This window comes from Musa acuminata, chromosome BXJ1-8, assembly GCF_036884655.1.
Source record: "Musa acuminata AAA Group cultivar baxijiao chromosome BXJ1-8, Cavendish_Baxijiao_AAA, whole genome shotgun sequence".
Taxonomy (NCBI): domain Eukaryota; kingdom Viridiplantae; phylum Streptophyta; class Magnoliopsida; order Zingiberales; family Musaceae; genus Musa; species Musa acuminata.
The window spans coordinates 6,277,874-6,303,794 of NC_088334.1; the positions used below are offsets into that span (position 1 = coordinate 6,277,874).

Consider the following 25,921-nt stretch of genomic DNA (forward strand, 5'->3'; position numbering starts at 1 on the left):
TGATTTTTATCACTTACAATTATTGAGAACTTTTGTGCATCGAGTCATTTTCGTTTCCTATATTAAATTTTGTCTCTCATTACCAACCTTCTTTATAAGCAAACACTATTTATGCTTTTGGCTATATGCCCCAAGACTTAGTAACACTGTGATATTTTGATTCAGAAAATAAGGATTTATGTTTGAGCATCAATTTATATGATTGTTGATGTATACTAACTGCTCCAATACACAGTAACAGAATCGTATTTTGATTCATAAGATAAGGATTTATGTTTGAGCATCAACATAAAAAAAGTATGATTGTTTTGAACAATTATTCCTCCCAAATGAAAATATAAATGCCAAAATACTGTACAATCAGCGGACATAATAATCTACAACAGAGGAGAGGACAAAATGAATCAAGCAACAGAAAGTGGATGCTACACACCATTAGAACCGGATCTAGCATCCTTCCTCTTGAGAATGACGGACCAAGTGACAACCTCCAAGAACAAGGCAATGCCACCAAGAATGGCAACTGCAATGATGTATCCCATTGTCCATTTATGATCGACGCTCAATATCTCCATGCCTTTGAAGACGTTGACAATGCCCAAGACGATGACCGTGTATCCCACCAAGTAATGATAGATGTTCCAAATAAATCTATACTTGTGATCCTTGCTCGGCCTCAGAAACAGTGCAAAGACCTGTAGAACACACAAATTAAACCATAACACAGATCCAAATCAGTCACTCTGTCAATCATCAGACAAGATTTGAATAGCCCAACCAATTTAGAAAAGCAGCAACGATAGAAGAGAATGTGAAGCAAGGAAGATTCTACGTATAAATAACAACTCTTTTTCAAGTCTAAAATTTAAGACCACCAAAGAAGAAATCGAGACGGAATAAAGAAAAAACTCTCATCAAACTTCTGAAAGGACTTGCAAGAACTTAAAATCCAATATTAGTTGTCTTATTCAACTCTTTTTGGTTTTATAAAGATATAACTTTAATCTCCACAGAAAAATCATCCAGAGAACTTTAAATGTGTATAAAAATAAATTTGATGCCAACTTTTATAAATATAGCAAAATAAGTGATATTTGTCTTACCTGTATGGTGCCAAGACAGAAAAGTATTATGCCAATGTTGCGGTGAGTGGTATACTGAATTCCCTTAGATTTGCTTCCAAGATTGAGACCAGTAGCCCAGCCACCAACTCCAACGCCATAGCCAACGATCTGGCACGTTACATGGAGATAAAACCATGCAGGGTCTGCAGATTTGAATGTTTTCAGATATCTGGCAATGATTGCACCGATTGGAAGCATAATCCCCCAACTCACAGCATTCAGAACTCCATGTACCTATATAGCAGGCAGCTAGTGAACATTCATATGCATTCTTAATGATTGCAATACACAAAAGGAATAAGCAACATTAGATGAGCCAAGTTCAATCCGGCTACTAGGAAATTATGATTGGATTTAAGATTACAGATATTGCAGGTTGGTCTTCCATATTGAACTTTATATCTCTACATGCTGCAAATTGGTTTTCCAAACTGAAATCATGGTCATTTGACACCCTTTTTCTGCCAAACTTGCATATTGTTTCTATTGTTGAATTGTGTTGAGTCTATCAAACAAGTCATCTTCTAGTTACTGGCAGTTCCAGCATGCCAGTAACTCAGCTAACTTACAGAACATATTTCATCTCAATCAGTAATGTTGAAATAAACATATCAGGATGGAATTGTCAGACATGGCAAACTTGAATGGCGCTCCATCCTTGAAATATAAACAGAGCAGTGCGTAGGGATAATGACAGGTAAAAGACATGTTCTCCTTGTCTTTGGAGAGCATGGACTATCAAGTGCTCGATGCCATCAAACTATTCACTATAGCTGTGGTGCCAGCAGTGGTCAAAAGCAAGAGATATATTTCAAGAGCTTAGAAATGGAAACCCCTATCTGATGAAGTTAATGTTGTGCAAGTTGAAAGCTATTGAGAGGACATCATCATGTAGTGGAATAAGCAAAGTCTAGATAAAAAAAAAATTAATAAGAAGAGGATAAATAGCATGAAAGAACACTTATAAGTGTGAATCAAATATGGAATAAGCAACAATAAAAATAATCCTCAATTTTGTAGCATAAATGCAAGAAAAAGAAAAGGCGGCAGATGCAACAAAAGGACTACAGAAGAAAGAAAAACCACAGAATTCAAACAACGTAGTAGATGCTCGAACTTGATTCCAAAATACCACAGTCAAATAATGGAAAATTGAAGTTAAACTAGTGAATAAAAGTTCTTAATTCTTATTAGTGAAGATGAAAAAAGGGGCATATGTATATATATTCAACACAAACAAGCCAAATCTGAAATTTCTTATAGAAGACTGCAGGTAGACACTACATCATGTATCAAGAAACAGAGGCCGCGTGCGCGATATCTTGTACTCTATCTTTAAAGAAATTTACATATCAATTTCCACACCCTAAGACAAAAAAAACAAAAAACAAAAAACAAAATTTAAGCAATAACAAAAATTGGATATTCCAAATCAACTTGTGAATTTGTAATTTTTTGTCATAAAATCTCCACATAAAAACATCAATTCAATATTAACTTTAGATGAAGATTTCTAATAAGAACATATTAATTTCCACATCCTAAGACCAAAAACAAAATTTTGAGGAAAGATACTCTACCTTCTAAAACACCTCAATTCAATCCAAAAGAGTTTTTTTTTTTTTCTAAAGGAACAAAAGTATGGATGCTAAAAATTTTGCTCACGTTCTTTTTAACGTTAGTGGAACCTCCGGATGGGGAGATGGCTCCCTTGATGAGATCCAGCGTCCCCTTGGACTGCAAATTATCCGGCTGGAAGCCGTGCTTTTGGGGGACGCCGTCCGCCACCGACGACCCCACCTGCCACACCTGCTTCACCACCGTCATCCCCGCCGGCAGCTTCAGCTTCCCGTAGAGCCGCATCGCCCCGTCGGAGTACTCCGCCGCCAGATTCGACGCATTGAAGTCGATCGGCCCCTCCGCGATGGACGCGTACCCGGTGATGTTGTAGGTACGCACCCCCATCGACCCGTCGGGTTGGTGGAAAGCGATCAGGGCCTGGGACCCCAACATGCCGTCGGCGGTGGGGTTGATCGCCCACGACACCCACCCTTCCGGTTTCGCGGGCGGCGCGACGAACGCGAAGGAGAGGGTAGCGGCGGCGGAGTCGTAGGACCAGTGGATCGAGGAGGAGTGGCGAGGGAGGTCGCTGCACGCGGCGTAGAGGCGGTTCGAGGGGAAGGCCACGGACGAGCACCCGCCGGCGGCCGCGGCATAACCAACGGCAGAAAGGAGGAGGAGTGCGAGGCGGAACCACAGAGCCGCCCTTTGCAAAACCCCACATTTCCTCGTCATCGTGTCTCTCGTCCCCGTTGAAAGGGTGGCGATCGGGGTAACGAGCAAACAAGAAAACTCGGTACGGTTCGGAATGCCAAATCCAGCGACAGGAGGAGCAACAGGTCACTATATAAAGAAGAGAAGGGAGAGTATTGTGGCCGCGGGGACATCCGAATGTAAGAGTATTCATGGGAATCGGTGAACGGAAAAGCGCACGGGGAGATGAAAGCAGCTTCGGGCAAGGGGGAATGGATTTGGTGTGCTCTCCCAAGAGACAAGGGATCTGTATCCGGTCCTCCCCCATGAAACGGAGAGCTTTCTCCTGTACTTCGACACTCTTTGAGGCACTTTGAGATGGGAAGGAGATGATGGACAGTTCCGGTGATCCGTCTTTGTTAGGTTAAAGCGGGAGAGGAAAGCGGTGACGTTTCCAAAGTTGGAAAGAATGCACCCGCTGAGGACACGTAAGAATAAGAGGGAGGAAAAAAGTTCGGAGATTTATATTTTACTATTTTATAATTTTATTTTAAAAAGGTTTAATATTTTTAAAATATTGATTGACCGTCGAATTGAATAAGGGATTATAATAAATAAATAAATAAAGGATATCATTGATAATCGAAAGGTTATATTAAGTAAATTATATATTATTATTATTATTATTATTATTATTTTAGGTGGTTGACAATAGCATAGAAATTACTAATAGCAAAAAGGGATTATCAATAATAAGCTTTCTTTAAAAAAATTTAATATTATTAAGATATTCCGATGTAAATGCTCTAACTAATCACTCAATTCCAACACCTCTTAATAATTGAAGGATTTTTCATCGTTCATCACATAAAATGACAAAAGAAATAAATAATTATATATAATAATTTGAAGATCAAAAGAGAGGAGGTGAAAAATAATATTTTATTCTAAACGTTTTTAAGATTTAAAAAATTGGATTACGTGCTCGAAAGATTGTATTCTAAACGTTTCTACAATATGAAAGATGTCATATTTGTATCGACCAGAGGATGTCATGTTTCTGTAACGACCAGAGGATGACATACTGGGAACCTCTACGAGAACAAGGACACGAGAGTGCCTACCAATTGGCATTCTCGGAGCTGTGTGTTCAATCCTCGTGTTGTACAGCAACACAAGTGACAGACGTTGGATATTTTACCAGCTATAGTTCAACATTAAACATCAAAATTTAGAACAGTTCAGAACCAAATAAAGAAAACAATAGTTTCATGATATATCCTCCATGGTATATATCAATAGCCCCATCAGCTGGGAACCCATTGATATCATATAGGACCATAACGTAGGTCACAACACACGAATCAGTCAGCAATGGCTTCCGAATGATCTCAAACTCTAAACTTCTCACCAACAAATCAAAAATATTTCTTTCAACGGCAAAACTGAAATAGTTGTTAAATATCACAATTCAATCTAGAAACAAGCCACAGTTGGCCTAAAAAGGCTCCAGTCAGAAATATTCATTAAGGTAAATAAAGAAGATCAATTGTATTTGGTAATCTCACTGCGACTTCAGAACTAAGAAAAAACCCAAGGTGTGAGAACCGTGAAAGTTTCACATCCACCAGCAAGCTCAACGATTTGCCTTGGCAACACGTTCGATCTCATCCTTCTTCTTAATAGCGTAGCTGTCGAAAGCATGCATTAAAGTACAATGATGAGACAAAGATACACACACAAGGAGAACTAGCATCCAAAAGCAAGAAAAGTTCTTGAAAGTCTCACCTGTTGGAAGAACCCTTAGCTGCATTAATTAATTCATCAGCAAGGCACTCAGCAATAGTTTTGATATTTCTGAAAGCACTTTCACGAGCACCAGTTGTCAGCAGGTAAATTGCCTGGTTGACCCGTCTCAATGGTGAGATATCAACAGCCTGACGTCGGACGACACCAGCAGATCCAATTCGAGTTGCATCTTCTCTTGGACCACTGGTATGCAAATAATAGCATAAGAAACATCCATCTTAAAAGTGCAGTACATTTTGAAGGTTCAAGCACAGGAAAAAGCAGTCGACAGCATGACACTTCAATTCTTGATAGAAATCATAATTAGAAAGCAACAATTGAAAATGCACAGTTCTGATATAACATAAGCATCAGAGAGTTCAACCTTAAAATGCTACATATAACATACTAATTATGGAACAAGAGTAATGAACACTGCAGACAGAGATCTGATCAGGCTCCAATCTGGAAACACAGGGGGCTTCCAGAGATGACTATGCAAGTTCAGTGCTATTTTGGCCCAGTCCCATTTGAGTAGCAGTACACCAGTAATCTAGCAGCAACCACTAGTAGCTTGGCTGATAAGTATGCCACCTGCTATAAGGCATGACGCCAGTCCTGTGGCACCAGTTCAGTGCTATAAGTATGCCACCTGCTTCAGAATTCTTCCGGCAAAAATCAGTTAGTGTTTGTGTCCCAGGAAATGGGTCATCTTAATGAACACTTTGCTAATCCGAGGTGATCACATTTTCTCCAATTGTTACTAGCAAAGTTTTCTTCATTTCTTGCTACTGCTAAATATTTCACTTGCACATACGAGGCACATTCACTATAATCAATCTGCTAATCAGTAGTAATGATCAAATTCTGAATCAACTAGGAACTCCTAGATAAAAGTTCATAGCACTGATCTTTTCACCTTTGCATGCCCCCCACGAGTAACCATGTATTAACTACCAAATACCTTCCAAACAAGACATCACTCAAAAAGGAAACATTCATTGTTTAGAAGGAGAGAGATCTAGGCTCCGTTTAATCAACCAAGACTCAAAAGGAGAACAAGTAACTAATGGACCAAAATAGAAAAGAAAAAAAATTACATGTTGATTGATATGTTGGAAAATCACCGAAGCAGACTGGGCAGAGCCCAGACCACCTATATTCTACATTTACATTTTTAGTGTCAATCAACAGAAAAGAATTCTTATCATGAACTTAATTTTATCTCGTTTCCTCATCATTTAAGAGGAGGCTTATGAAAGTATTAGCTAGGAACACCATTCAGAATGGTTGAGATTTCAAAAAAATCACTATTTTCCCAAGAGAGGGATAAAAGTTACAGAATGCTCCTAATATGCATGAAAATCCAGGCTACTATTTTTCCAGCTTGAACCACCATTTTGTTTTTTTAGTTTGTCGTCTTTTGTTGGTTGCAAACTAGTAATGTTGTATTCTACAACTAATAAATTAACTTGCACTAAATAAAGCAATTTGTCATGCAACATATGCTCATATATTTCACTGAGATTTAAACATGTAGGGTCATATTACCTGTTAATGATTGCATCAACGATAACTTGAATTGGGTTTGCATCAGTAAGCAAATGAATAATCTCCATTGTGTGTTTAACAATGCGAACAGCCATAAGCTTTTTCCCATTGTTACGACCATGCATCATCAAAGAATTTGTAAGTCTTTCAACAATTGGGCACTGAGACTTACGGAACCTCTTAGCAGAATATCTCCCTGCTGTATGTGGAAGGTAAGTAGCATGCTTTGGAGGAGTCACAGCAAGGTAATCAGCAAGCGATATATCGCTGACCTGCATTTGTAAAGAATAGGATCAATCTCAGAATTGATTGCAGATGTGCCAGATCAGAAGAACAAATTAAGGCTGTTGTTCACTTAAATCAACAAATAGTAAATGAAATCATACTAGTGGAGCAAGCAATGACATTTGAGATACTAAAATACAGCCATAATTTTGCTTGATTAAAGCATCAAGCACTTAAATAAAGCATCAGACATATATAGGGCCTCAAGGGTTAAGACTGCATGGTTCCTTTACATTTAGGGAGAACAGGAACATTTCAAGACCACAGCATTTAGGGAGAGCATGAACATTACAAGACCACAGCAAAAACTTCCAAAAGCTCTTCAAGGAACGTAAAATGAATACAAGTAGGATCCTATTAAATAAACTCCGGTTTCAGGCAGGCCTATTTGAAAAATGACATAAACTAGCTGCGAACCAAGTGTGTTCAAATATACAAAGTCAAATGCCTAATCCATAAAATAAACTTGTAGGTTTAAACTTGTTCATTTTCTTGAATTTAATCACCACACTAGAGGGAAGCTCGTCCAGTAGCGTCACATAAAACTTCATCTCCTCTCTACACTGTATAAAACACCTCCCTAGTGTCTAAACAGAATACAACAAAGCATGCCATCACCATGACCAAAACTTATTATATTGCAAATCTCAGCTAAAAGCATATGCAACTGACAAAGTTGCAAGCATATGGATGAAGAGTATATTAGTGATTGAAGTTACACAATATTTTAAACAAACTAAATTGATACAATGATTACACAGGTGGCCTGTCAGAACAGCAAATACAACAATTGATGATAGAACAGTTCCTAGTCTTAAATTTTGCTAGAACAGAACAGCAAACTTTGGAAAATAAGTAATTCATAGCAAAATTCATATGAACACCAAAGCCAGGTGCTAGATGCTCTTTCCCATGTAAGGAATAGGGAGGACTAATGTTTGTCACTGCTGCAACTAAAAGTAAAAGATAGGTAGAAGATTCTGTTGTAGGTATGTTAGTGAAGTGTTGAGCATCAGAACTAATGTGTTGCATGCAGATGGTCACTGGGTGATATATTAACAGTGGCAAATAGTTTAGTGTCCTTCATTTATACCCTATGAAGGTATTGCATTAGTATTATCTGAAATTATCCCTGTTTTACAGAGGCATTAGCTGTGTATTCCTCCTCATGTAAGCAGATATCAGCAGTTAAAATCATTAGGGTCTGATGATAACTCTTTCGGACAACACAAGAAGACAATAAGATGGACCGTTAAACATTAAAATTCAACAAAAGAATCTGAAAGCTTAACCCTGATTAAAAAAATCAAATTTAATAATCAAATTTCCACAATCTGCCAGGAGCATTAAACCTCAGGTTTTAACCAATATTTTTGTTATCCTCAATTTTTCATCAAGCCCAATAGTCTTGTTATTTTGATGACTTCTAACTAGAGAAACATACAACCACCACTATCATGGTAGAACACCATTTCAAGAGCATGAACTTGTATCATTCACAACAATCTTATCATTTAATCAATTTTAATAATTCTGAAATCCATTAAATATTTTCATCAAACCCAAGAATCTTGTCATCTTGATCAGCTCTGAACAGAGAATGCAGAAGAATCTGTATCACTTTAGATTTAGAGCACATGAGTTAAAGGACATAGACTTCAATCATTCCTTCGGACTAATTGCAAGAATTGTCTCACTTTTTCATTACATAATATCCACAACATTCTAGATGCTCCATGGTCCATTGCTTAAAAAATTTATGTTAGAAGTACAATTCACTGTCAAGACAAACTGGGAGATCAAAATTAAAAGTACAAAACCTTGTTTTCCATTTACACACATATTAAGCCCTTAAGCACACAAACCATGTCAATTGTCAACCTACACCAAAAGTATAGCCCCAACACATTGCTGAGAAGTCCAACACCACAGTAACAGACTTAACCTAAAATTTTTTCCCATTTGTCCCTATTGACTGAAAAACACAATTATCATTCTTATAGTACACAACATTGTATCCCTTCAACAGAATTACCAGTATATGATTATGAATCATACAAGTGTGTCCATTGGTAGAAATTTCGATCACAGTTTCTCTAACATTAGCATTAACATCATGGCAGAAGCATAATCCATTTATAGGTTTAGAGAGTGGGAAGTAATAGATTAATTTATCTTAAACTGCACTTCATAAATATAATACTCCTGAACGTCATTCAAAAGAAACAGCAGTAGTTCACATAACAGAAGGTTTTCTAATATCCATCCAGCAAAGGTTCCAGCAACCATTGAGACTGGATCTTTCACCTTGCAAAAAAATTCTCAGGTATGCTTGTCAGTGCCATATCAATTGCCAAAATTTACAACTGAAAAATGATGAACTTCCATTTAGTTCCTTTCATCTTCTAACTACAACCACTACACGTAAACTTACAAAAAGAAGTCAGCATTGCAAAACACTAATCATTAACCAAACCCACCGTGGCTGTCACCAAATCCTACTCCAAGACAATTGACACTTATAATCTCTGTGATACAAGATAGCAAACTAATATCTAAGCAGACATTCTAGTGGCCAGCAGATCGTACGTAAAATGTAGTGGTCAGGGCTTCAAGTTCAGTGGCTACCTTAGAATCACCAAAATCTAATCCAAGCCATATTCTAGTTATCAGCAGATTGTATGTGAAATCTAGCGGTCAGGGCTTCAAGTTCAGTGGTTAGCTTAAGTGTCACCAAAATATAATCAAGCCACTTGTCACTTATATTCCCTGTGATACAAGATACTAGATAGCGTACTTGTCTGTAAGGAGACTCCCTTAGATACAAGATTGCATACTCGTCTCTAAGGAGACATCCTAGTGGTCAGTGGATTGTATGTGCAATCAAGTGATCAGGGCTTCGAGTTCCATGATTGGTGTCTAGTGCACACATTATCCTAACACTTAAATATGGAGGAGAGGAAAAAAACACAAGATGGCATACATAGATATTCTGAGTCTCTTACCAGAAAGACTGTCAATAGATCCATCTATCATAAAGATCTACCACTCCGCAGTTAGCATCTACTACCAAAAAATCTTATCCCTTTTCAACCCCCTAGCCCTAAACTACTGAGAAGCTTATTGGACGGTCAAATTTTTGCCATCTAAACTTCTCAATCTTGATCAAGCATTCGATGTCAACCCATTTTGCATCGATTCTACACGAACCTGCATTTGATCTCTACAATCGCTCTATAGTTGAACTTGTTTCTCGATCCTGAAATCAAACAGTAAAGAACTTGCTCCCAATTGTCCCCCAGAAGGAGCCAAAATCCTAAATACAACGATATCTCATAAAGATATATCAAAAAAGAATTCGTTCAAAAGAGGTGGAAAAAACACCAAGAACCACCATGATGCAACCTTCCCAATAAATAAAATGAAAAAGCAATTGGGTGTCATATAAATCTTAACAAAGAAGGCAAGAAGATATCGACCACACAGGCAAAGGGTCGGAAAACAACATGACTCGATAAATCGCGAGCCTCAAAGATAGGCTCGCCGGAATAAAGAGAGCGGACCTCCACGTCGTCGAAGGACCAGCGGTTAAAGAGCTTAACATCCTGCTGGATCGCCATTAGCGCCGCGCGTCCAAGTACCCAAGCCGAGAGCAAACGAGCGGCGACGAGAAAACCCTAAGGTATAGGGTCCGATGGGCGGCACTTATGTATGCGAGAAGGCGAAGATCCAAAATTAATGGACGGTCCAGATCTATCCACGACACATTTGAGCAATAGAGATAGGGAGGCTCTTTTTACATGTACTTCCCTAAAATTATACGAATTACCTATATATTTTTCGAACATAGTTTATATCTTTTGAAAACCTTTCAAGCCGCATTTATTTATATTGTTGATAAAAAAAAAATAACAGCCCTACCTTTGAAACGAACGGTCTATTCCGGATAAGCTAAGAGCCTTGATAAATCATATTATTACGAATATCCTATCCTGATATAATTATTTATAAGACGTGCTTGTTAGTTACTATCATCAATAATTTGCTCATAAGGTAAGAGGCACACTAACTGATTGCTAGTTTCATGCTATTGATAGTCTATGTATAAAACTCAACTATCCTGAATCTTATTAAACCATTTTCACTAACTTAAGCATCGAAGAGATAGGCTTGGGACATCCCCCGATGTTGATCGGGTATACAAGACCCAGGCATATCTAAGAGTGACACTAAGTGGTTCCAAAAGACTAAGGCACACCTTGAGACGATCCCAAACTCCCTCCAACAAATAAGTTACACTTCGAGAAGACCACGAGTCAACCATCGTGAGCCATTAATGTCTCGGGAGTCCACCTACCATCTCGAGGAGACTATATCATTAGTCCTAGCTCAACCTTCTGGATGGATCTATGCCTTCAAGATCGAATCAAAGTACGTTAACTCTTCCATTAACGAGTAACAAAAATTATAAAATCATGAGACTACAAAAGATATTATCATGTCAAAACAATTTTTAGATTTAGTTTATAACTTCATCTTCGGTAAAATATTAGTTCTAGCTTTGTAAAATATTTTATTTTGAAGCCGTCAAGGATGGGTGATAACAAGATATTTGGTGCGTAGAATCAGACAACCAACGGGGGAGATGATTCCACGAAAACATGTGGACGGCTGTGATGCAACATATACACGTCGAGCCTGGTGAAGCTGCAGCAGAACAGTCGAAAGCCTCCCATCAGCTCCTCCTCGACTACGGTCCGCGCTCCTCACCTTTCTCGAATCTCCAAGCATGAACAGAGCACCAGTAGCAGCAAGACGCCGCGGTTGCTGTTCTGAAATCAGACCACAGACTTAAAAGCAGTCACACCACCTTCCCTTCCATAGCTACCTACCATTCTTCAGTCCTTTCTCCATCACGTCTTCGTCTATATAAACATTCGAAACGCCAGCGCTTGCCTCAGTTCCCTACGTCTCCTCTCTTCTTAGAAGAAATGGAGGTAAGCCGAGGACTTCAGCATCTCCACCATTAGTTTGTGTAGTCTATAATACTTCCATGTTTTGGTTATGTACACAGAATGCGATGACAAGGTACAAGGTACCGGCATTTGGTCATTGGAACTTCAACTTGTACGATGACATCCCAATCTCCCAGTACTTTGAATCAGCGAGGGAATATGGTCTGATAAGAGCTCGTTTCTTTGAAGGAGACGGCGAGGATCTCTTTGAGATGCTGAGAAGAAAGGTCGGATCTTGACATAGATTATTTTGTCGGTTTGGTTGGCTTGGGTTTGTCCTTACATTGTTCGTTGTCCTGAAGGGAAAGAAGGGAAGAGATGGAGCAAGGAAGAAGAGAAACTACAAGAAGGAGAAGGTTTGGAAGCCCAAGCCCGTCGATGAGGACCTTTACAAGATACCTCCACAGCTCCTCTATCAACTGCCAAAGAAGGCAAGTAAATTCTTCAGCTACAGTCAATCTGAATATGTTGGGAAACACTATTCTTTTTCTGATTTTGGAGAATATCACTCACTCACTCACTCTCTCTCTCTGCAGAAGAAGTTGTGGAATTTTTGCGCAGGGTGTCGCTGCCTCAACTGCATTGCATGACTGGGAATTATTGCTAGAGAAGAAGAGAGTAGCTTCCTAGAGAATGTGTTTATCTTTCTTGCTTGTGAAATGAGTGTTGCACACTCTGTTGTGAGAATGTATTATTTCTGAATTAAGTGAAATGAAAGAAGCTATTAGCTACTCAGAAGTGTTTGTTTTCTGAGGGAAATACATAGCATTGTTCATTGGAAAATTTATTTGATGTAAAATTTCTTTGATCTTTGAAGGACACTTTCCTTAGTTTTTCTGAAATCAATCAGTAGAAATTAATAATATGTTGCTGAACTAACACTGCTTGAATTGTTAATGATCAAAGAGTCTGATGCCCAAAAATATTGTCAAATTTCCAATTCGGTTTATGTTAGAACAGTAGTTTGTTTTCTGTCTTCAATTTGATACATCCAGTAGTGACTGTTCATTGTTTTCAGAAGAATGTAATGCATCAACATTATGATTTTGTATCTCAATTGGACAACACTATGATGAACACCAGTAGAATTAGAAAGAGAGGCTAATGATATGATGCACACAAATAGATCACTTTACAAAAGACATGTTCAGAATTTTCATCATTAATAATCCTCTTGATCTGTGCTGGGTAATGCATTGCTGATTCTCACATGGCAACTGGTAATGCATCAAAATAATAATAATGTTGGCATTAAAGTGGCTTGCTCAAGAAACAAAATCTGAAATCAAAAGTCTTCTTTTTCTTGGTGTCTCAGAGTATCTTTTTAACCTGTTTTATGCAACATACTCTCCAGCCAGACACTGTTGATCCTACTTTTGATGTCTACCTTTTATCTATCACTTTGCATCAAAAGCAAACATTGTTACAGAGTGATCACTGAACTGAGTTGCAATCTCCAGTGGAAGATGATAAGCACCTTCCAATTAAAGGTTGAGTGAGTTGATAGAAGTCTTACAGAAGAGACTTAAAGGTCTCTGATAGAGTGCTTGTGGGGCTTGAGGGAACCGATCTCTCGAACTAATCCACAGATGCAAAAAGAAAAAGGTGGATACTAGTAAAGATTGCAGAGAATGCTAGTGAAAGGAGATGAATTAGGATATTTTCCAATTCATATTCTCGGGTTTCGACTGTCCTGCAGTATGCATTTTTTTTTTCATTCTCACCAATTTTTGATAAAAATGTAGTTTGCAACTTAAACCAATCTATGTTCATGGTTCAATAATATCAGATTTCTTCATTCAAGCAAGTGCATGCATTTTCTTCAAAGCAATGAATTCTCTGAGCCAGCACAATAGAAGCATGTCAATGTTTTTGCTGATTACTTGACTATGAACACTGCATTGTCTCATTCAAGCAAATTCTGAAAACACAAGAAACAGAAGCAAAAAAATGCATCTCAGCTTCATTGAGTTGGAGGCATTAGCTGATTCCAAATACCCCCAGTTTCAGTACTCCCAGACCAATCCAATTGACACAGCAGAAGTGGAGATCTGTCTCATGATCATGTTGCTACCTAAGAATTCTTAGAAGCAAAGAATAGACTCTAGATTTTTGTGTTGGCCTAATAGATCAACTTTAAGTCCTCTTTACCTGTTCTTGAGATGGCTTCTTTTTCATCTATTTATGCTTTAGCAAGTCCTTGCAGCTGAGTGAACAGAATCTTATGATCCACTGCTAGAGAAGTGTTGGACAAAACCCATTTCTTCATCAGCATTTGAACCACTGTCTTACTGTATAGCAGTGGCTTATATAAATGTATCAGAAGGCTTACCAAATGGCAGACACTCAAACTCTTGCAGAAACAGCAGTAGGATAAGTTCATTTATGGAGTTCAAATGGAAACTATATATTGTTCTGAAAAGATGCAGTATAATTCCAGAATCAGTTCCAATGGAGAATGATCAATGATCAATATATGCAGTCTTATTATTTCTAGAAACAGAGAGATATTTTTCAAGAAGCACTAAGCTAAGCATTATTAGCACAGAATGAACCAAATGCTGTAAGCATATGATAGGCTCTCTTAATGATTCCACTTCTTTGTCTCCCAGTGTCTTTACACTGCCAGTTCTGTGGCATTCCATCAACAAGTTGATGCATGGAAATATAAATCCATGCTAAACTTGAAAACAATATGTTCTTTATAATTTTGTTTATTTGTGTTAAAAAATATGTACAAATATAAAATGCTTAAAATGACAAAATTAACAAATATTTTTAAAGAAATAGTTGTTGTTGTCATGGTTTATACTCTAATAGTATCAAACGATTTCAGTATGATACACCCGCATAATCAATTCAATCAAAGATGATTTTTTATCCTTATCGTCGTAAAATAGTGAAAAATCTAACTCGATCAGACTTGATCTTTCTTGATTAATTCTAGCCAATTTAATGATCTTAATTGAAGAAAAAGAAACAGGAAGGAATACAAGAAGGAAAAAAAAGAATAAGTAAGCTAAATTGAAAGAAAGAAGAAAGAAATTTTGTGTCTGTGATGAGCAAACAGAAAAAAAAAAAAAAGATAGGTTTTATTTTTTTAAATTTTATTTCTCTTATAACCATCATATTAATCTTTTACATTAATCATCACTACAATATCTATTGATATATATCCTCATGAACTCATAAAAACTTTATAATCTCCAAAAGTATTTGATAAAACCAAAACAATTAATGGGCATCCTTGTAATGATTCTTCAGTTTAAACTTCAATATCATAGGAAAATATGGACCTTTTTTTAGATTGCTAAACTCGCCAATTTAAGCCATAAGTATTCAAACCCCATGAGATGAGCTTGATTTCCAAGCTCTGCATGGCACAACAAGAGCTAAATTGTATGCAAGTGGACTGCCTTGTAATCCAAACTTAGACGTGAAGGAAATGCAAGTACGTGATGAGAATATTAAAGAGGGAAAAAATAATGTAGAGACAGCAAAGAAGCTGGTCCACGTAAGTGCAAGTTGCACCAGAAACTTTGTGGTTTGAGCTTAGATTATGATCTTAATTTAGTGCTTTGGTTTGAGACAGAAGATGATGGAGAAGAGATTGCTGCATTCTGCAGGTGTTAAGGGGAACAAAGACCCTGAGGTGAGATAATGGTGCACGAAGCTCGAGAGGTGGGCTGTGCTCGGTGGAAATGTTGATGTGGACTGAATGAAATAATGTTCAGAAGTCATATGCTTCAGAAAAGGTTCCACCAATGGCTTGGATTAGCCATCTGAGAATTTTCTTGGGAGCTGACAAATGCCAATGGCGATGGAGCAGTCGGCAGTGTCCTTTTGTTGTGATTGGGAGGAGGAAAGATCTTTGGAGTTGTCGAATCACAGTGGGCTTCACATGCACTAACACTCTCAAAAGCTTCTGATCCTTGGCCTCACCTGGGGCATGAGACTACAGCAGCCACACACACCTCTCTCTCTCTCTCTCTTACACACACAGGCAACAATCTCAAAAGCTTCTCATCTTTTGGCTTAGCTGGGATGATGCTAGAACAGATACACCTGTGTGGGAGAGAGATATATATATATAGGACAAGAAGCTCAAAATCTTCTTATCTTTGAGCTTAGTTGGGACAGAGACTAGACCAGATATTCTCTCTCTCTCTCTCTCTCTCTCTCTCTCTCTCTATCTATCTATCTATGTGTGAAAGCAACATTAACGTCAATATCTTCTCATCTTAGGGCTTAGCTGGCACAAGACACTAATGTAGATAAATATCTCCCTCTCTCTTTCTCTCACTGTATGTGTATGTGAGTATGAAAGCAACAATCTCAATAGCTTCTTATCTTTGGGCTTATCCAAGACAAGAGATTAAAGCACACATACACCTCTCTCTCTCTCTCTCTCTCTCTCTCTCTCTCTGTATGTGTGTAGAAGCAACAATCTCAAGGGCTTCTTATCTTTGACCAAAGCAGACATCTCTCTCTATGTGATGACAACGGATCATCCTAAACTCTAGTCAATTGAGAAGGCTGTCTTGTGCAAGTTTTGGAGCAAATGCTCACTCATCATGGCCAGCTAGTGCATGTTTTTAGGTGGGTCACATACAATACACTACAGCAAGGACATGGCCATAATTTAGCTAACCACCCCCCTTGTCTCTCTCTCTCTCTCTCTCTCTTAGTCATGCATTTGAAGTATATACTTGTCTGCATTCAATTTGTCGTTCCACTGATTAACTGAGTTCATATGTGAGCGCTCTACTGACCTAATTCACTGCAGCCATGGACATCACCGACCCCTTCAAAACAAGTACAGGTGTCGCTGCCATGATAACGCTGTGGCAGTATCTATCCATCTAGACGATAAGGAAGACGAACGCACAGGCATTCAGAGATCGCCACATAGCCGTCGTAGCTCTATTCTCAGAATGGCCAAGTTTAGGTCAATTACATAGCATTAATTACCAGCTCCAGGTGTCATATATACAAAGGTTAGAGATGAGCGAGGTTGCGTACCCTCTTGGGCTCATCCTATTTCCATGCAAGGTTGGGAATCCCATGCAACATGGATTCTCGTGATCGTGACGTGAAATGTCATGCAGCATGGAGTTGATTAATGATCATGGAAGGAATCACAATCTCTCAGTTAAAGTTCCATGGCAGAAAGTGTAGTGCAGATTTCATGCTCTTTTACTCGGCGTTGAGCAAAATCTACTCTCTCGGGAATTATTCCATTCATTGCGTCCAATTTTATAGCATGCATACAAGGAAAATAAATCCTTATGCTACTATTTGAGATTATGGTGTCTGAATCAATTGGTAAAGAAAATATAATTTATCTTACGATAAATAATCAAAATCTTTATCAATCAAACTAGCTCACACCTTCGAATGTGATATTAAATTTATATTGGATTAGCGGGACACTAAATTTTCTAATATGTAATTATTTTAGAGTCAAAATAAATCATTATTAGAATTATTTTTTAAAACTAAAGATATTTATTTAATTATTTTGATAGTTATAAAAAATATCCTAAGGAAGCGATACGATAATATTTTTTCAATATGATTTTTTTTTTGTAAATAAGGTCCTAAATAACCTTGATTTATGCATATGCTTAAAACAATAATTTCTCTTCTTTTATCTTTATTTCTCAATTATATTTTTAAATTATTTTCTATTACTCGATTCTTCGTTGAAAAAGACTATCTAAGATTGATTAACCCCATACATAAAAATAAGATTTTGCTTTCCACTAATTAAGTGTCTCTGATTTCTTTTTCAATTTTATATTTTAAAATTATTAATTTAACATATTTATTAGTTAGTTAATCAAAATCCTTCTTTTAAAAAGATAGGGTGATGAACAAAAAGAGAGAAGCACAATTTTTTGTTTTGATGAATCAAGTCATGCTATGATGAGTTTGGAGTAGAAGTATAGTAAATCAAATTGTACTTTTGCAGATTAAACTAATAAAAAGTACTCATCATATGTATAACATATGTTTAAAGGTAGCTAAGGACTGAGCAAGTCATGATAATACATACTATCTTTTACATGAACTTCCACTAACTATGCTTTCTCACACATCCTTACTGAGTTACACATATCAACAACATCTCTCTAGACTTGCAAATCTTCTACCCATATCCTTAATTCCACATCATTGTAACAATGTTAAAGGCTATAATGTGGATGCTGAAATAGACAAGAAAAAGATCTAAGTTCATGCAGCTTATGCCACAAATCAGACATTTTGTGTGTGTCAATTCCATTCCTGTCTTAATCAAACCCCATAAAGAGCTAACAGCTTCCTCTACATGATAAGGGAGGAACTTTTGACTATACCACACGAGCAATGTACTGCGAGGAGGGTGAACCCACGCATGCCATTTGCCGATCAGGTGGGGCCCGGCTGATGGCCAATCGCTTCGGGACGGGTAGAAAGATCGTGTAGGCGAATGTTTACATTTCTTCCCCGTTTGTTCTCCCTCATATAATTCTTCTATTCACCAATGATGATGGTGGCGAATAAAGAAGAAAATAGAAAGTTTATGTACATTTTTAAATATTTAGATTCACATATTACATATTTATTTTCTTACATTTATTTGTATAAATTTTTACTGTTGATGACAAAATTATATATTCATGTGTTTGCATGTAAATAATATTACTAAAGCAAACATTAATATTTGATTATTTACAATTTTTTTGACAAGTTTATTGTTTTCGGGTTGATTTTAGTCCATACTGAATTTGTTTGACTAATATCGAACCCTATAAAATTGTATCAGGATGTTTTGTTCCACAATATCCCATTGATATCTAAATAAGATAAGAGAGCTAAATTTTTACGATCGATCTCGATTATCAGGAGGGTGGCATGTCTCTCTCGGACCTAATCATGATCGTACTATACTAAATCCGAAATATAATAATATTCGGCCAGTTCTGCTGAGATGTCAGTCAAGATCAGCCACAAAAAATTTCAATCATGTGACTTTAATAATATCGAACCCTATAAAATTGTATTATGATGTTTTGTTCCACTATATCCCGTCGATATCTAAATTAGATAAGAGAGCTAATGGCTCTTTAATAGTGAACTCTATTACTCTTACAATCGATCTCGGTTATCGGGAGGGTGCCATGTCTCTCTCGAACCTAATCATGATCGTACCGTATCAAATCTGAAATACAATAATATTTGGTCATGAGATGTCGGTCAAGCATCAACAACATGAAAATTTCAATCATGTGACATTGAGGTATCGATGAGATTGTGTTATTGGTTATGCGATGTTGTTACTGAGTCGAGTAATAAAATAAATAAATTTATATTAAGTCCTAAATTTATCATGCACGGCCAAAGCAAAATGAAAATAACAAATCAAAGATGAGAGGCTGATCGATGAGAGGTCATCAATGCCTCAACATCAATGAGGGCGCTGCAGTCGTTGAACTCGGACATCTTAACTGCTACTCGCATCACCTGCGACTTCTCGAATCACGTCGTCAACTTCTATAGTCCCTTAAAGTGGAGCTGTCTGTTTACTGCCGGATTGCCCACCAACAATTCATCAGCTTCACTCTTTGAGATGTCCTTCAGTGGGTGAGTGTGGTTTATTAGCTCAATTGATTAGAGCGTAACGTTAATAAAAATCTGTTAATCAGTAAAAATTCTGACTTCGAATTCCCTTTCATTATTATTATTATTATTATTATTATTATTATTATTATTATTATTATTATTATTATAATATATATATATACATGCGAATGGCATGATGAATCGTACATGTAGGGCTGGATTCGTAGCTTGGCGCATGTTCCTTGCGGTGGGAGCACATCCGCACCGTTAAGTAGTTTGCTTTGAGATTCACGTGAGGGCCGGATGTGGCGGGACACGGCAATGGCCACCCCCGCATGTTGGTGTGTGCCATGTTTAGGCTGGCCATACATTATTAATGTATGCGCGTCGTCCTCCAACAGCCCACGTGGACGGTCGTCCTCTTCGCTCCCCAAACAAGGAAAACACCGCGAACGATCACCTCCTCTCCGCCCATCTCGTCCATCCGTTCCTTCGCCCGCAACAGTCACAATAAGAAGGCGGCCAACAACGAGACGCACCGGAGACTGCTCCTCCTCCTTACCCAGTGCAGTCCTTCTACGGTGGGCGTAGGAGAGAGGTGATCGACGGTGGGCCCCCGTCGACCCCACCACCTCTCCTCGTCCCCCACCCTTCAATTATTGCTCCCTTCCCCCCCTCCCCCTGCCCTTCTCTGATCCTCCTCCTGCTGCTGCTGCTGCTCCTCCTCCTCCTCCTCCTCTTCCTCCTCAGATCTCCCCACCCCCTCTCTCTTCTCCTCTCCTCTCCCCCCCACCCCCTTTCCTTCCTTTTGCTGCCACCAACTGTGTGTCTGTGTCTCTGTCTCTGCCAAGCCTCCACATCCCCTGTTCCCTTTTTTTTTCTGTTCCCCCTTTACTCCTCTCTTCCTCTCCCAAATCTGAGAAGCGAAAGGTAACCTAAACAAGTGACTCGTGGATCGGAATCCCAAATTTAGACTGCTGGTACAATTAGCACCCCCTTTCGCGTCGGACTCGTCTGCAATATGAGCTGCGGCCACCACACCCGCCGCTTCCTCGTCCTCTTCATCTTGTTCGTCGTCGTTGCGGTGGCGGCGAGCGGGGACGGGAGCGCGTACGAGGTGCTGCGGTCGCACGGGCTGCCCATCGGGTTGCTGCCCAAGGGGGTGCGGGAGTTTTACGTGGACGGGGAGGGGCGGTTCGAGGCGCGGCTGGACGCGCCGTGCACGGCCAAGTTCGAGAGCGAGGTGCGCTACAACGCCAGCGTGGCGGGCACCATCTCGCCCGGCCAGATCGACGGCCTCTCCGGCATCGCTGCCCAGGACCTCTTCCTCTGGTTCCCCGTCCGCGCCATCCGCCTCGACGACCAGGCCTCCGGCATCATCCACTTCGACGTTGGCGTCGTCGACAAGCGCTTCCCCCTCTCCCTCTTCGAGTACCCGCCCGACTGCACCCCCGTCGCGTCGTCCTCTCGCCCTCTCCGCGAGGGCTCTCGCCTAGCTTCCCTCGTCGCCGAGGTCCCTTTCCACCTCCCCTTCCATCTTCTCCCCTCGTAAACATCTTTTTTATTCGATCCATCTTGGCATTTCGTCTAACAACACCCATGCACGCTTCCTTTTGATCGGCAGAGCCAATCCGGCGAGCTCCGCTACCAACTCGATGCTCGAGACGCCGCCATCTGAAACGAGCTCCGCCGTCCTTGTTATTAAAGGTCCTATATAGCTTGGCTTTGGCTTGCTTTGCTTATGTGTGTGCTTCTTGTGTGTCCCGTCATGCTCTACTTTCATTCAAGCTGAAAGACCGCTTTTTTTGATTGAATGATGATGGAGTCACCACCCCAGAATGTGCAAGCAATTCGGTGTAGATCGGATGAGAGAGCATCCGAAGTTGGTAAAAGGATCGAGGGCGATTCTTTTTCCAACTACTGAATCATAATCCTAATGTTCATATCATCAATTACTAGTGATCATATCATCCGTTTGCCGGTAGAAGGCCACATGTATGCAGTGGAGAGTCTGGGACTTGATCCACTGCAAATGTCTTTCTTTGTTGTATTTGTGAGCGAGTAATGCATCGAGTCTTTCTGTATATGCGGGAACCATTTGTCTGTATGTAATCTCTAGGCAATTTGTTGGATCTGAGTAATACATACATACATACATATATATATATATATATTATATAATCTTGATTGCAAAGATGGACAACTCTATTTAGTTTTCTTCCCTTAAATCAGATGTATTTTCAGACTTAGTGTCAACCTGATGGAAATGTTCATGGTGTGAATCGAGGATGATGAATGATAGTTATGCTTGTTCCGAGTCTAAAATGGTATCCTAGAGATGGAGGTCCTGTGGATTTGCTCGTCGACATGAAGTTTTCTAAGATTTAAAGCAATCTTAGACAATTATGAACAGGCAATATTGTTGAGGTATGTCACCAGTCTTCAGCTTCTTTAACATCTTTTGCAATGCTCAACTGACTGGAAATTGTTCAGGTGTGTCACCATAGTTCAGCTGATCCAAGTTTACTGTTTGTATAGGCAACAAAAAATTACAGACTTGTTAGGTTTCGGGGATAAGGAGAGATGAACAAGTTGTCTGTGTAGCAGGGAAAGCAGAAATAGTCATACTTTCTGGTGGATGGATGGAGCTTTGTTTGAATGGTCTTGTCTAATTGTTGGCATGTGAATCTTGGGGTCTAAGTGCTTATGGCATGTAGCTTTTTTGATGGTATATTTCAGGAGGTCTGCAAAAGAATCTGAAGAGCAACCCAAGCAGTACGAGCAAAAGCATTCAGAGGTGGGCTCCAGACTTTGGTTTAGTAGCTTGTTGTCGTCCATTTCATCCAACAGGCAATCCAGACTAACCTGTGGTGGTCTTGTAGATTTGCTGGCAGATATCAAGTTCTCCAAGAATTAGGATCATGTTTGGCAATGCTGAACTGACAGGATTTGTTGAGGTATGTTTCCAGGTTTCCACTTCTCAAAAACTTTCGGCTATGCTGAACCGTCTTAAAATCGTGCAGGTTCATCACCAGATTTGCAGCTAATATTATTCTCAGGACCGCGCCGTGAATGCTTATATGGACAACAAAAGGACATACTTTCTTCTGAGCTTTCAGGAATAATGTGAGGTGACAAAAATATTTATGTATCAGGACAAGCAGAATTGCCATACTTTATGGTGAATTGGACAGAGGTAGGTCAATCTTGGAACCCAAGTGCATATGGCATGTAGCTCTGATGGCAGGAGTCCTGAAAGGGAAATTGGAAGATCAAATGTGGGCTCCAAACTTGGTTTAGTTACCTTGCCCCTGTTGATATATCTCCAGTGAAAACAACAGTAATTAGTTGTCTGCACCTAAATGCTTCAAATTTTGTTGGAAAAGAACTTTGCCAGGTGACCACTAATTGAAGTGTTGAACTTTGGGTTTGAGCTACAAGCTTGCCCCAAAACAAGCAGCTCAAATGTCACATCTGCTTTAACTTTTGTTGATTGGATGCTGGAATTCACGTGTGCACAGAAATAATGCATCCCTTTTGGAGCTCTAGGATCTGTCCTTGGGCAATGGAATTGTATCTTGAGATGTTCTGAAAGCTCCGAGCTGGGCATATCAGACGAGTAATCCTACAACTGGGTTAAAAGCTTGAGCAGCTGGTGATATTAAGATGGATTAACACTGAAGTGGTGGTGTTGTGATACTTGTGCTGCTCGAGATGTTTCTTATGGGTTGATTGGCATTACCTAACATTAATTTATGACTACCTGCTGTTGCCATGGCTGTGCAGACAAGGCTAAAACATTCTTGAACACAGTTACCTTGGTTCATACTCTTGGGTAACCAGGCATTCTTGGACTGACATGGTGGCTTCAGAACTGGGAAAAATGATGCTACTGTAGAGAGGACTCGAAGAACAGCTGTTCCATGTGCAAGGATTGGGCAGTGAGAGTGATTTCTCTGGAAGATGCACTCAATTCCAAACTATCATCCAAAAAGCAACTTGTTGCCAGCCAATCAATGTCTTGCATTAGTTAGATCTTGTACTCTAATTTGACTGGGGACCAATCCTAAAGTGCCTCATGTTCTGTAGTAGAGATGTGGGACCAACTCATCATATAGGTTTAGCATCTCCAGAACAAGTGAATAAACTGTCCTTGCAAGTGCAGGGAAAACTGGATTAAGGTATACACCAAAATCACATCACAGTATGTATGGGGAAACCATGTTGAGGAATTCAAAGGTGAGCTTTGGATGTCATGACATGACATGATTGTTCCTTTGCCACTTCAATGATCATTATTTACAAGCATAACTCTGATTACATGATTAATCCTCTTTAATATGGTGTTGGTGAGGGCTTCCAACAACTCTTTTTTCCTTTTTGTTATTTGGACAAAGGACAGTAAATTTGTACTTAATGATTAAAAGAATGGATGTGGACATCAAGTAAAGGAGACTCCAACATCCATGACAGCTTCTTCAGTCTTCTTATGCTTTGGACCGAGGGAACGTAACTATTAATGGCAAATGATTAAACGCAACATGTGTGGCAGCATCCAAGTCATTTAATGCCTGTTTATAGTCTTCTGCTCAATGAATAACACACGTGGGAAGTCTCCACCTTTGCCAAATATCTCAGCCTTCCTTACACATCTAATTGTAGATTATTTTCTGTAATTAATTATTTTTAATATTTTGATTCTTATATTTTTAATTATTATATTGAGATTCATATATTTAGAAAAATAAAATATTAAGATCAAGAAAGAGAAGGGTTATTTTTATAAATATAAAAATTTTAATATAATTTTTAAAAATATAAAGATTGAAATATTAAAGATAATTAATTACAGGAGATAATTTATAATTAAATATCTTTTTAGTGAGCATAGTAATGTTAATCCAAAGCAGCTTTGGCAAGCATGAGCTGCCAAAAAATGGCGAATTAGCGGCTAAGTCAATCGATCAAAAGAATCTGATTATAATTTGGAACAACGACAGAAATAATGATTCGAGTTATATGATGAATGCGAAATCCAGAAACAGCAGCTGCAACAGCAAGAAAGAGCCAAAGGCTTCAGGAACAATATACAGATGCTGCTGCTGCTTTCTTTCTGTGCTGGTCAACCTCTTGTTTTGTGTTTCTCCATGGCTTCTGTTAATTTTCTCCCTCTTCATCTCTGTTCGGTGATTCGTTCACGAGAACATGACACTGTGGTCTCTTGGAAATCATCTCATACATTTCGAATTACTTTGTACCTCGCTCCATGTTTCGAGGGTATGGTTAAATGACTTCTGCTCTCATGCCTTTTTTCTTCTTCGGGAAACCAGCGTTGAAATTATATTGTATTAACTTTATAATTATCATTGACTATAGAGTTTCGATTGACAAAAGGAATAGTCGTACCATTTGACTTTCTATTGTGTTTCGAGATTGATCATCTTGGGACCTCGATCACTATTATCTATATATGGGTAGCCAATCATGCATATGAGATTTTTGGTTTAAATAAAACATATCGAATGTTTTAGATATTTTTTATTGTAAGTGAATAAATCATGTACAAGAGAGACTTTGGAAAGTGTCGACCACATCATATATATATATATATATTTTTGTCCTAGGCAAATGCATTGTGTAGGAGGAATGTTTTGGATATGTTGGGTGACCATTGGATGCATCGAAGGTTTCAAATTTCTTTTTTTTATCTCGGGTCGATGCATCATCATTATATCAAATGCATCATCATTATGCAAAAGAATACTTTATGTTACATTATACACTTTGGGGATTTTTTTTCTTGTTAGGCCTCGGTCTCCTATGCAGTAGCCTTTGGATGCATCATATGTATAAGAGACTATGGCTTAATCGGCCACATCAATCTTTGGGGATACATATGAATAATTAGGATATATCAAGACGCCTTGGCGATAATCATGTTAGGCTTAAGCACAAATTTAGCTTATGTGGATAATTCAATCGGCTCACCTTAACATCGTCACAAGTCTCATATGTCTAACACCTTTGTGAGGGTGGTTCAAATCGATACTCCTTGACATCCTTATGTGCCTCATCTATTCAATATTCATACGCAGATGGTTTAAATCGCGCTCTCTGTTAGGATCGTAAAAACACTAAGAGGGTAGGGGTGTATGAATTAGTGCTATCGAAATAAAATTTTGATTTAAAAATTTCGATTGATAAAACTCTTATCGGAAATGTGTTTAACTAATGAGATCAAGAGTGGATGATCCTCTATCGATACTTAATAGCCCTTGTAAGGTTGACTACTACTTTCGA

General features: G+C 38.8%; 4 protein-coding genes across 4 annotated transcripts; 2 read left to right on the forward strand and 2 right to left on the reverse strand.

Annotated features, from left to right (window-relative positions):
- Positions 1–289: 289 nt before the first annotated feature.
- On the reverse strand, positions 290–3,783 carry LOC103993482 (cytochrome b561 and DOMON domain-containing protein At4g12980-like). The gene is made up of 3 exons (XM_009413569.3): positions 2,790–3,783; positions 1,104–1,358; positions 290–695 (listed from the first exon to the last, which is right to left on the reverse strand). Exons 1-3 carry the CDS (start codon positions 3,417–3,419, stop codon positions 426–428), a joined length of 1,155 nt encoding a protein of 384 aa, XP_009411844.2. The 5' UTR covers positions 3,420–3,783; the 3' UTR covers positions 290–425.
- A 998-nt stretch (positions 3,784–4,781) lies between these two features.
- Positions 4,782–10,719, reverse strand: LOC135587267 (small ribosomal subunit protein uS7-like). The gene is made up of 4 exons (XM_065078464.1): positions 10,565–10,719; positions 6,717–6,988; positions 5,166–5,369; positions 4,782–5,068 (listed from the first exon to the last, which is right to left on the reverse strand). Exons 1-4 carry the CDS (start codon positions 10,619–10,621, stop codon positions 5,014–5,016), a joined length of 588 nt encoding a protein of 195 aa, XP_064934536.1. The 5' UTR covers positions 10,622–10,719; the 3' UTR covers positions 4,782–5,013.
- A 1,259-nt stretch (positions 10,720–11,978) lies between these two features.
- Positions 11,979–12,761, forward strand: LOC135588938 (uncharacterized). Its single transcript, XM_065081272.1, has 3 exons — positions 11,979–11,998; positions 12,076–12,243; positions 12,319–12,761. Exons 1-3 carry the CDS (start codon positions 11,993–11,995, stop codon positions 12,604–12,606), a joined length of 462 nt encoding a protein of 153 aa, XP_064937344.1. The 5' UTR covers positions 11,979–11,992; the 3' UTR covers positions 12,607–12,761.
- A 7,583-nt stretch (positions 12,762–20,344) lies between these two features.
- Positions 20,345–21,705, forward strand: LOC103993479 (uncharacterized). The gene is made up of 2 exons (XM_018830751.2): positions 20,345–21,134; positions 21,246–21,705. The coding sequence occupies exons 1-2, from the start codon at positions 20,643–20,645 to the stop codon at positions 21,297–21,299; spliced, it is 546 nt and encodes a 181-aa protein (XP_018686296.1). The 5' UTR covers positions 20,345–20,642; the 3' UTR covers positions 21,300–21,705.
- Positions 21,706–25,921: the final 4,216 nt, after the last annotated feature.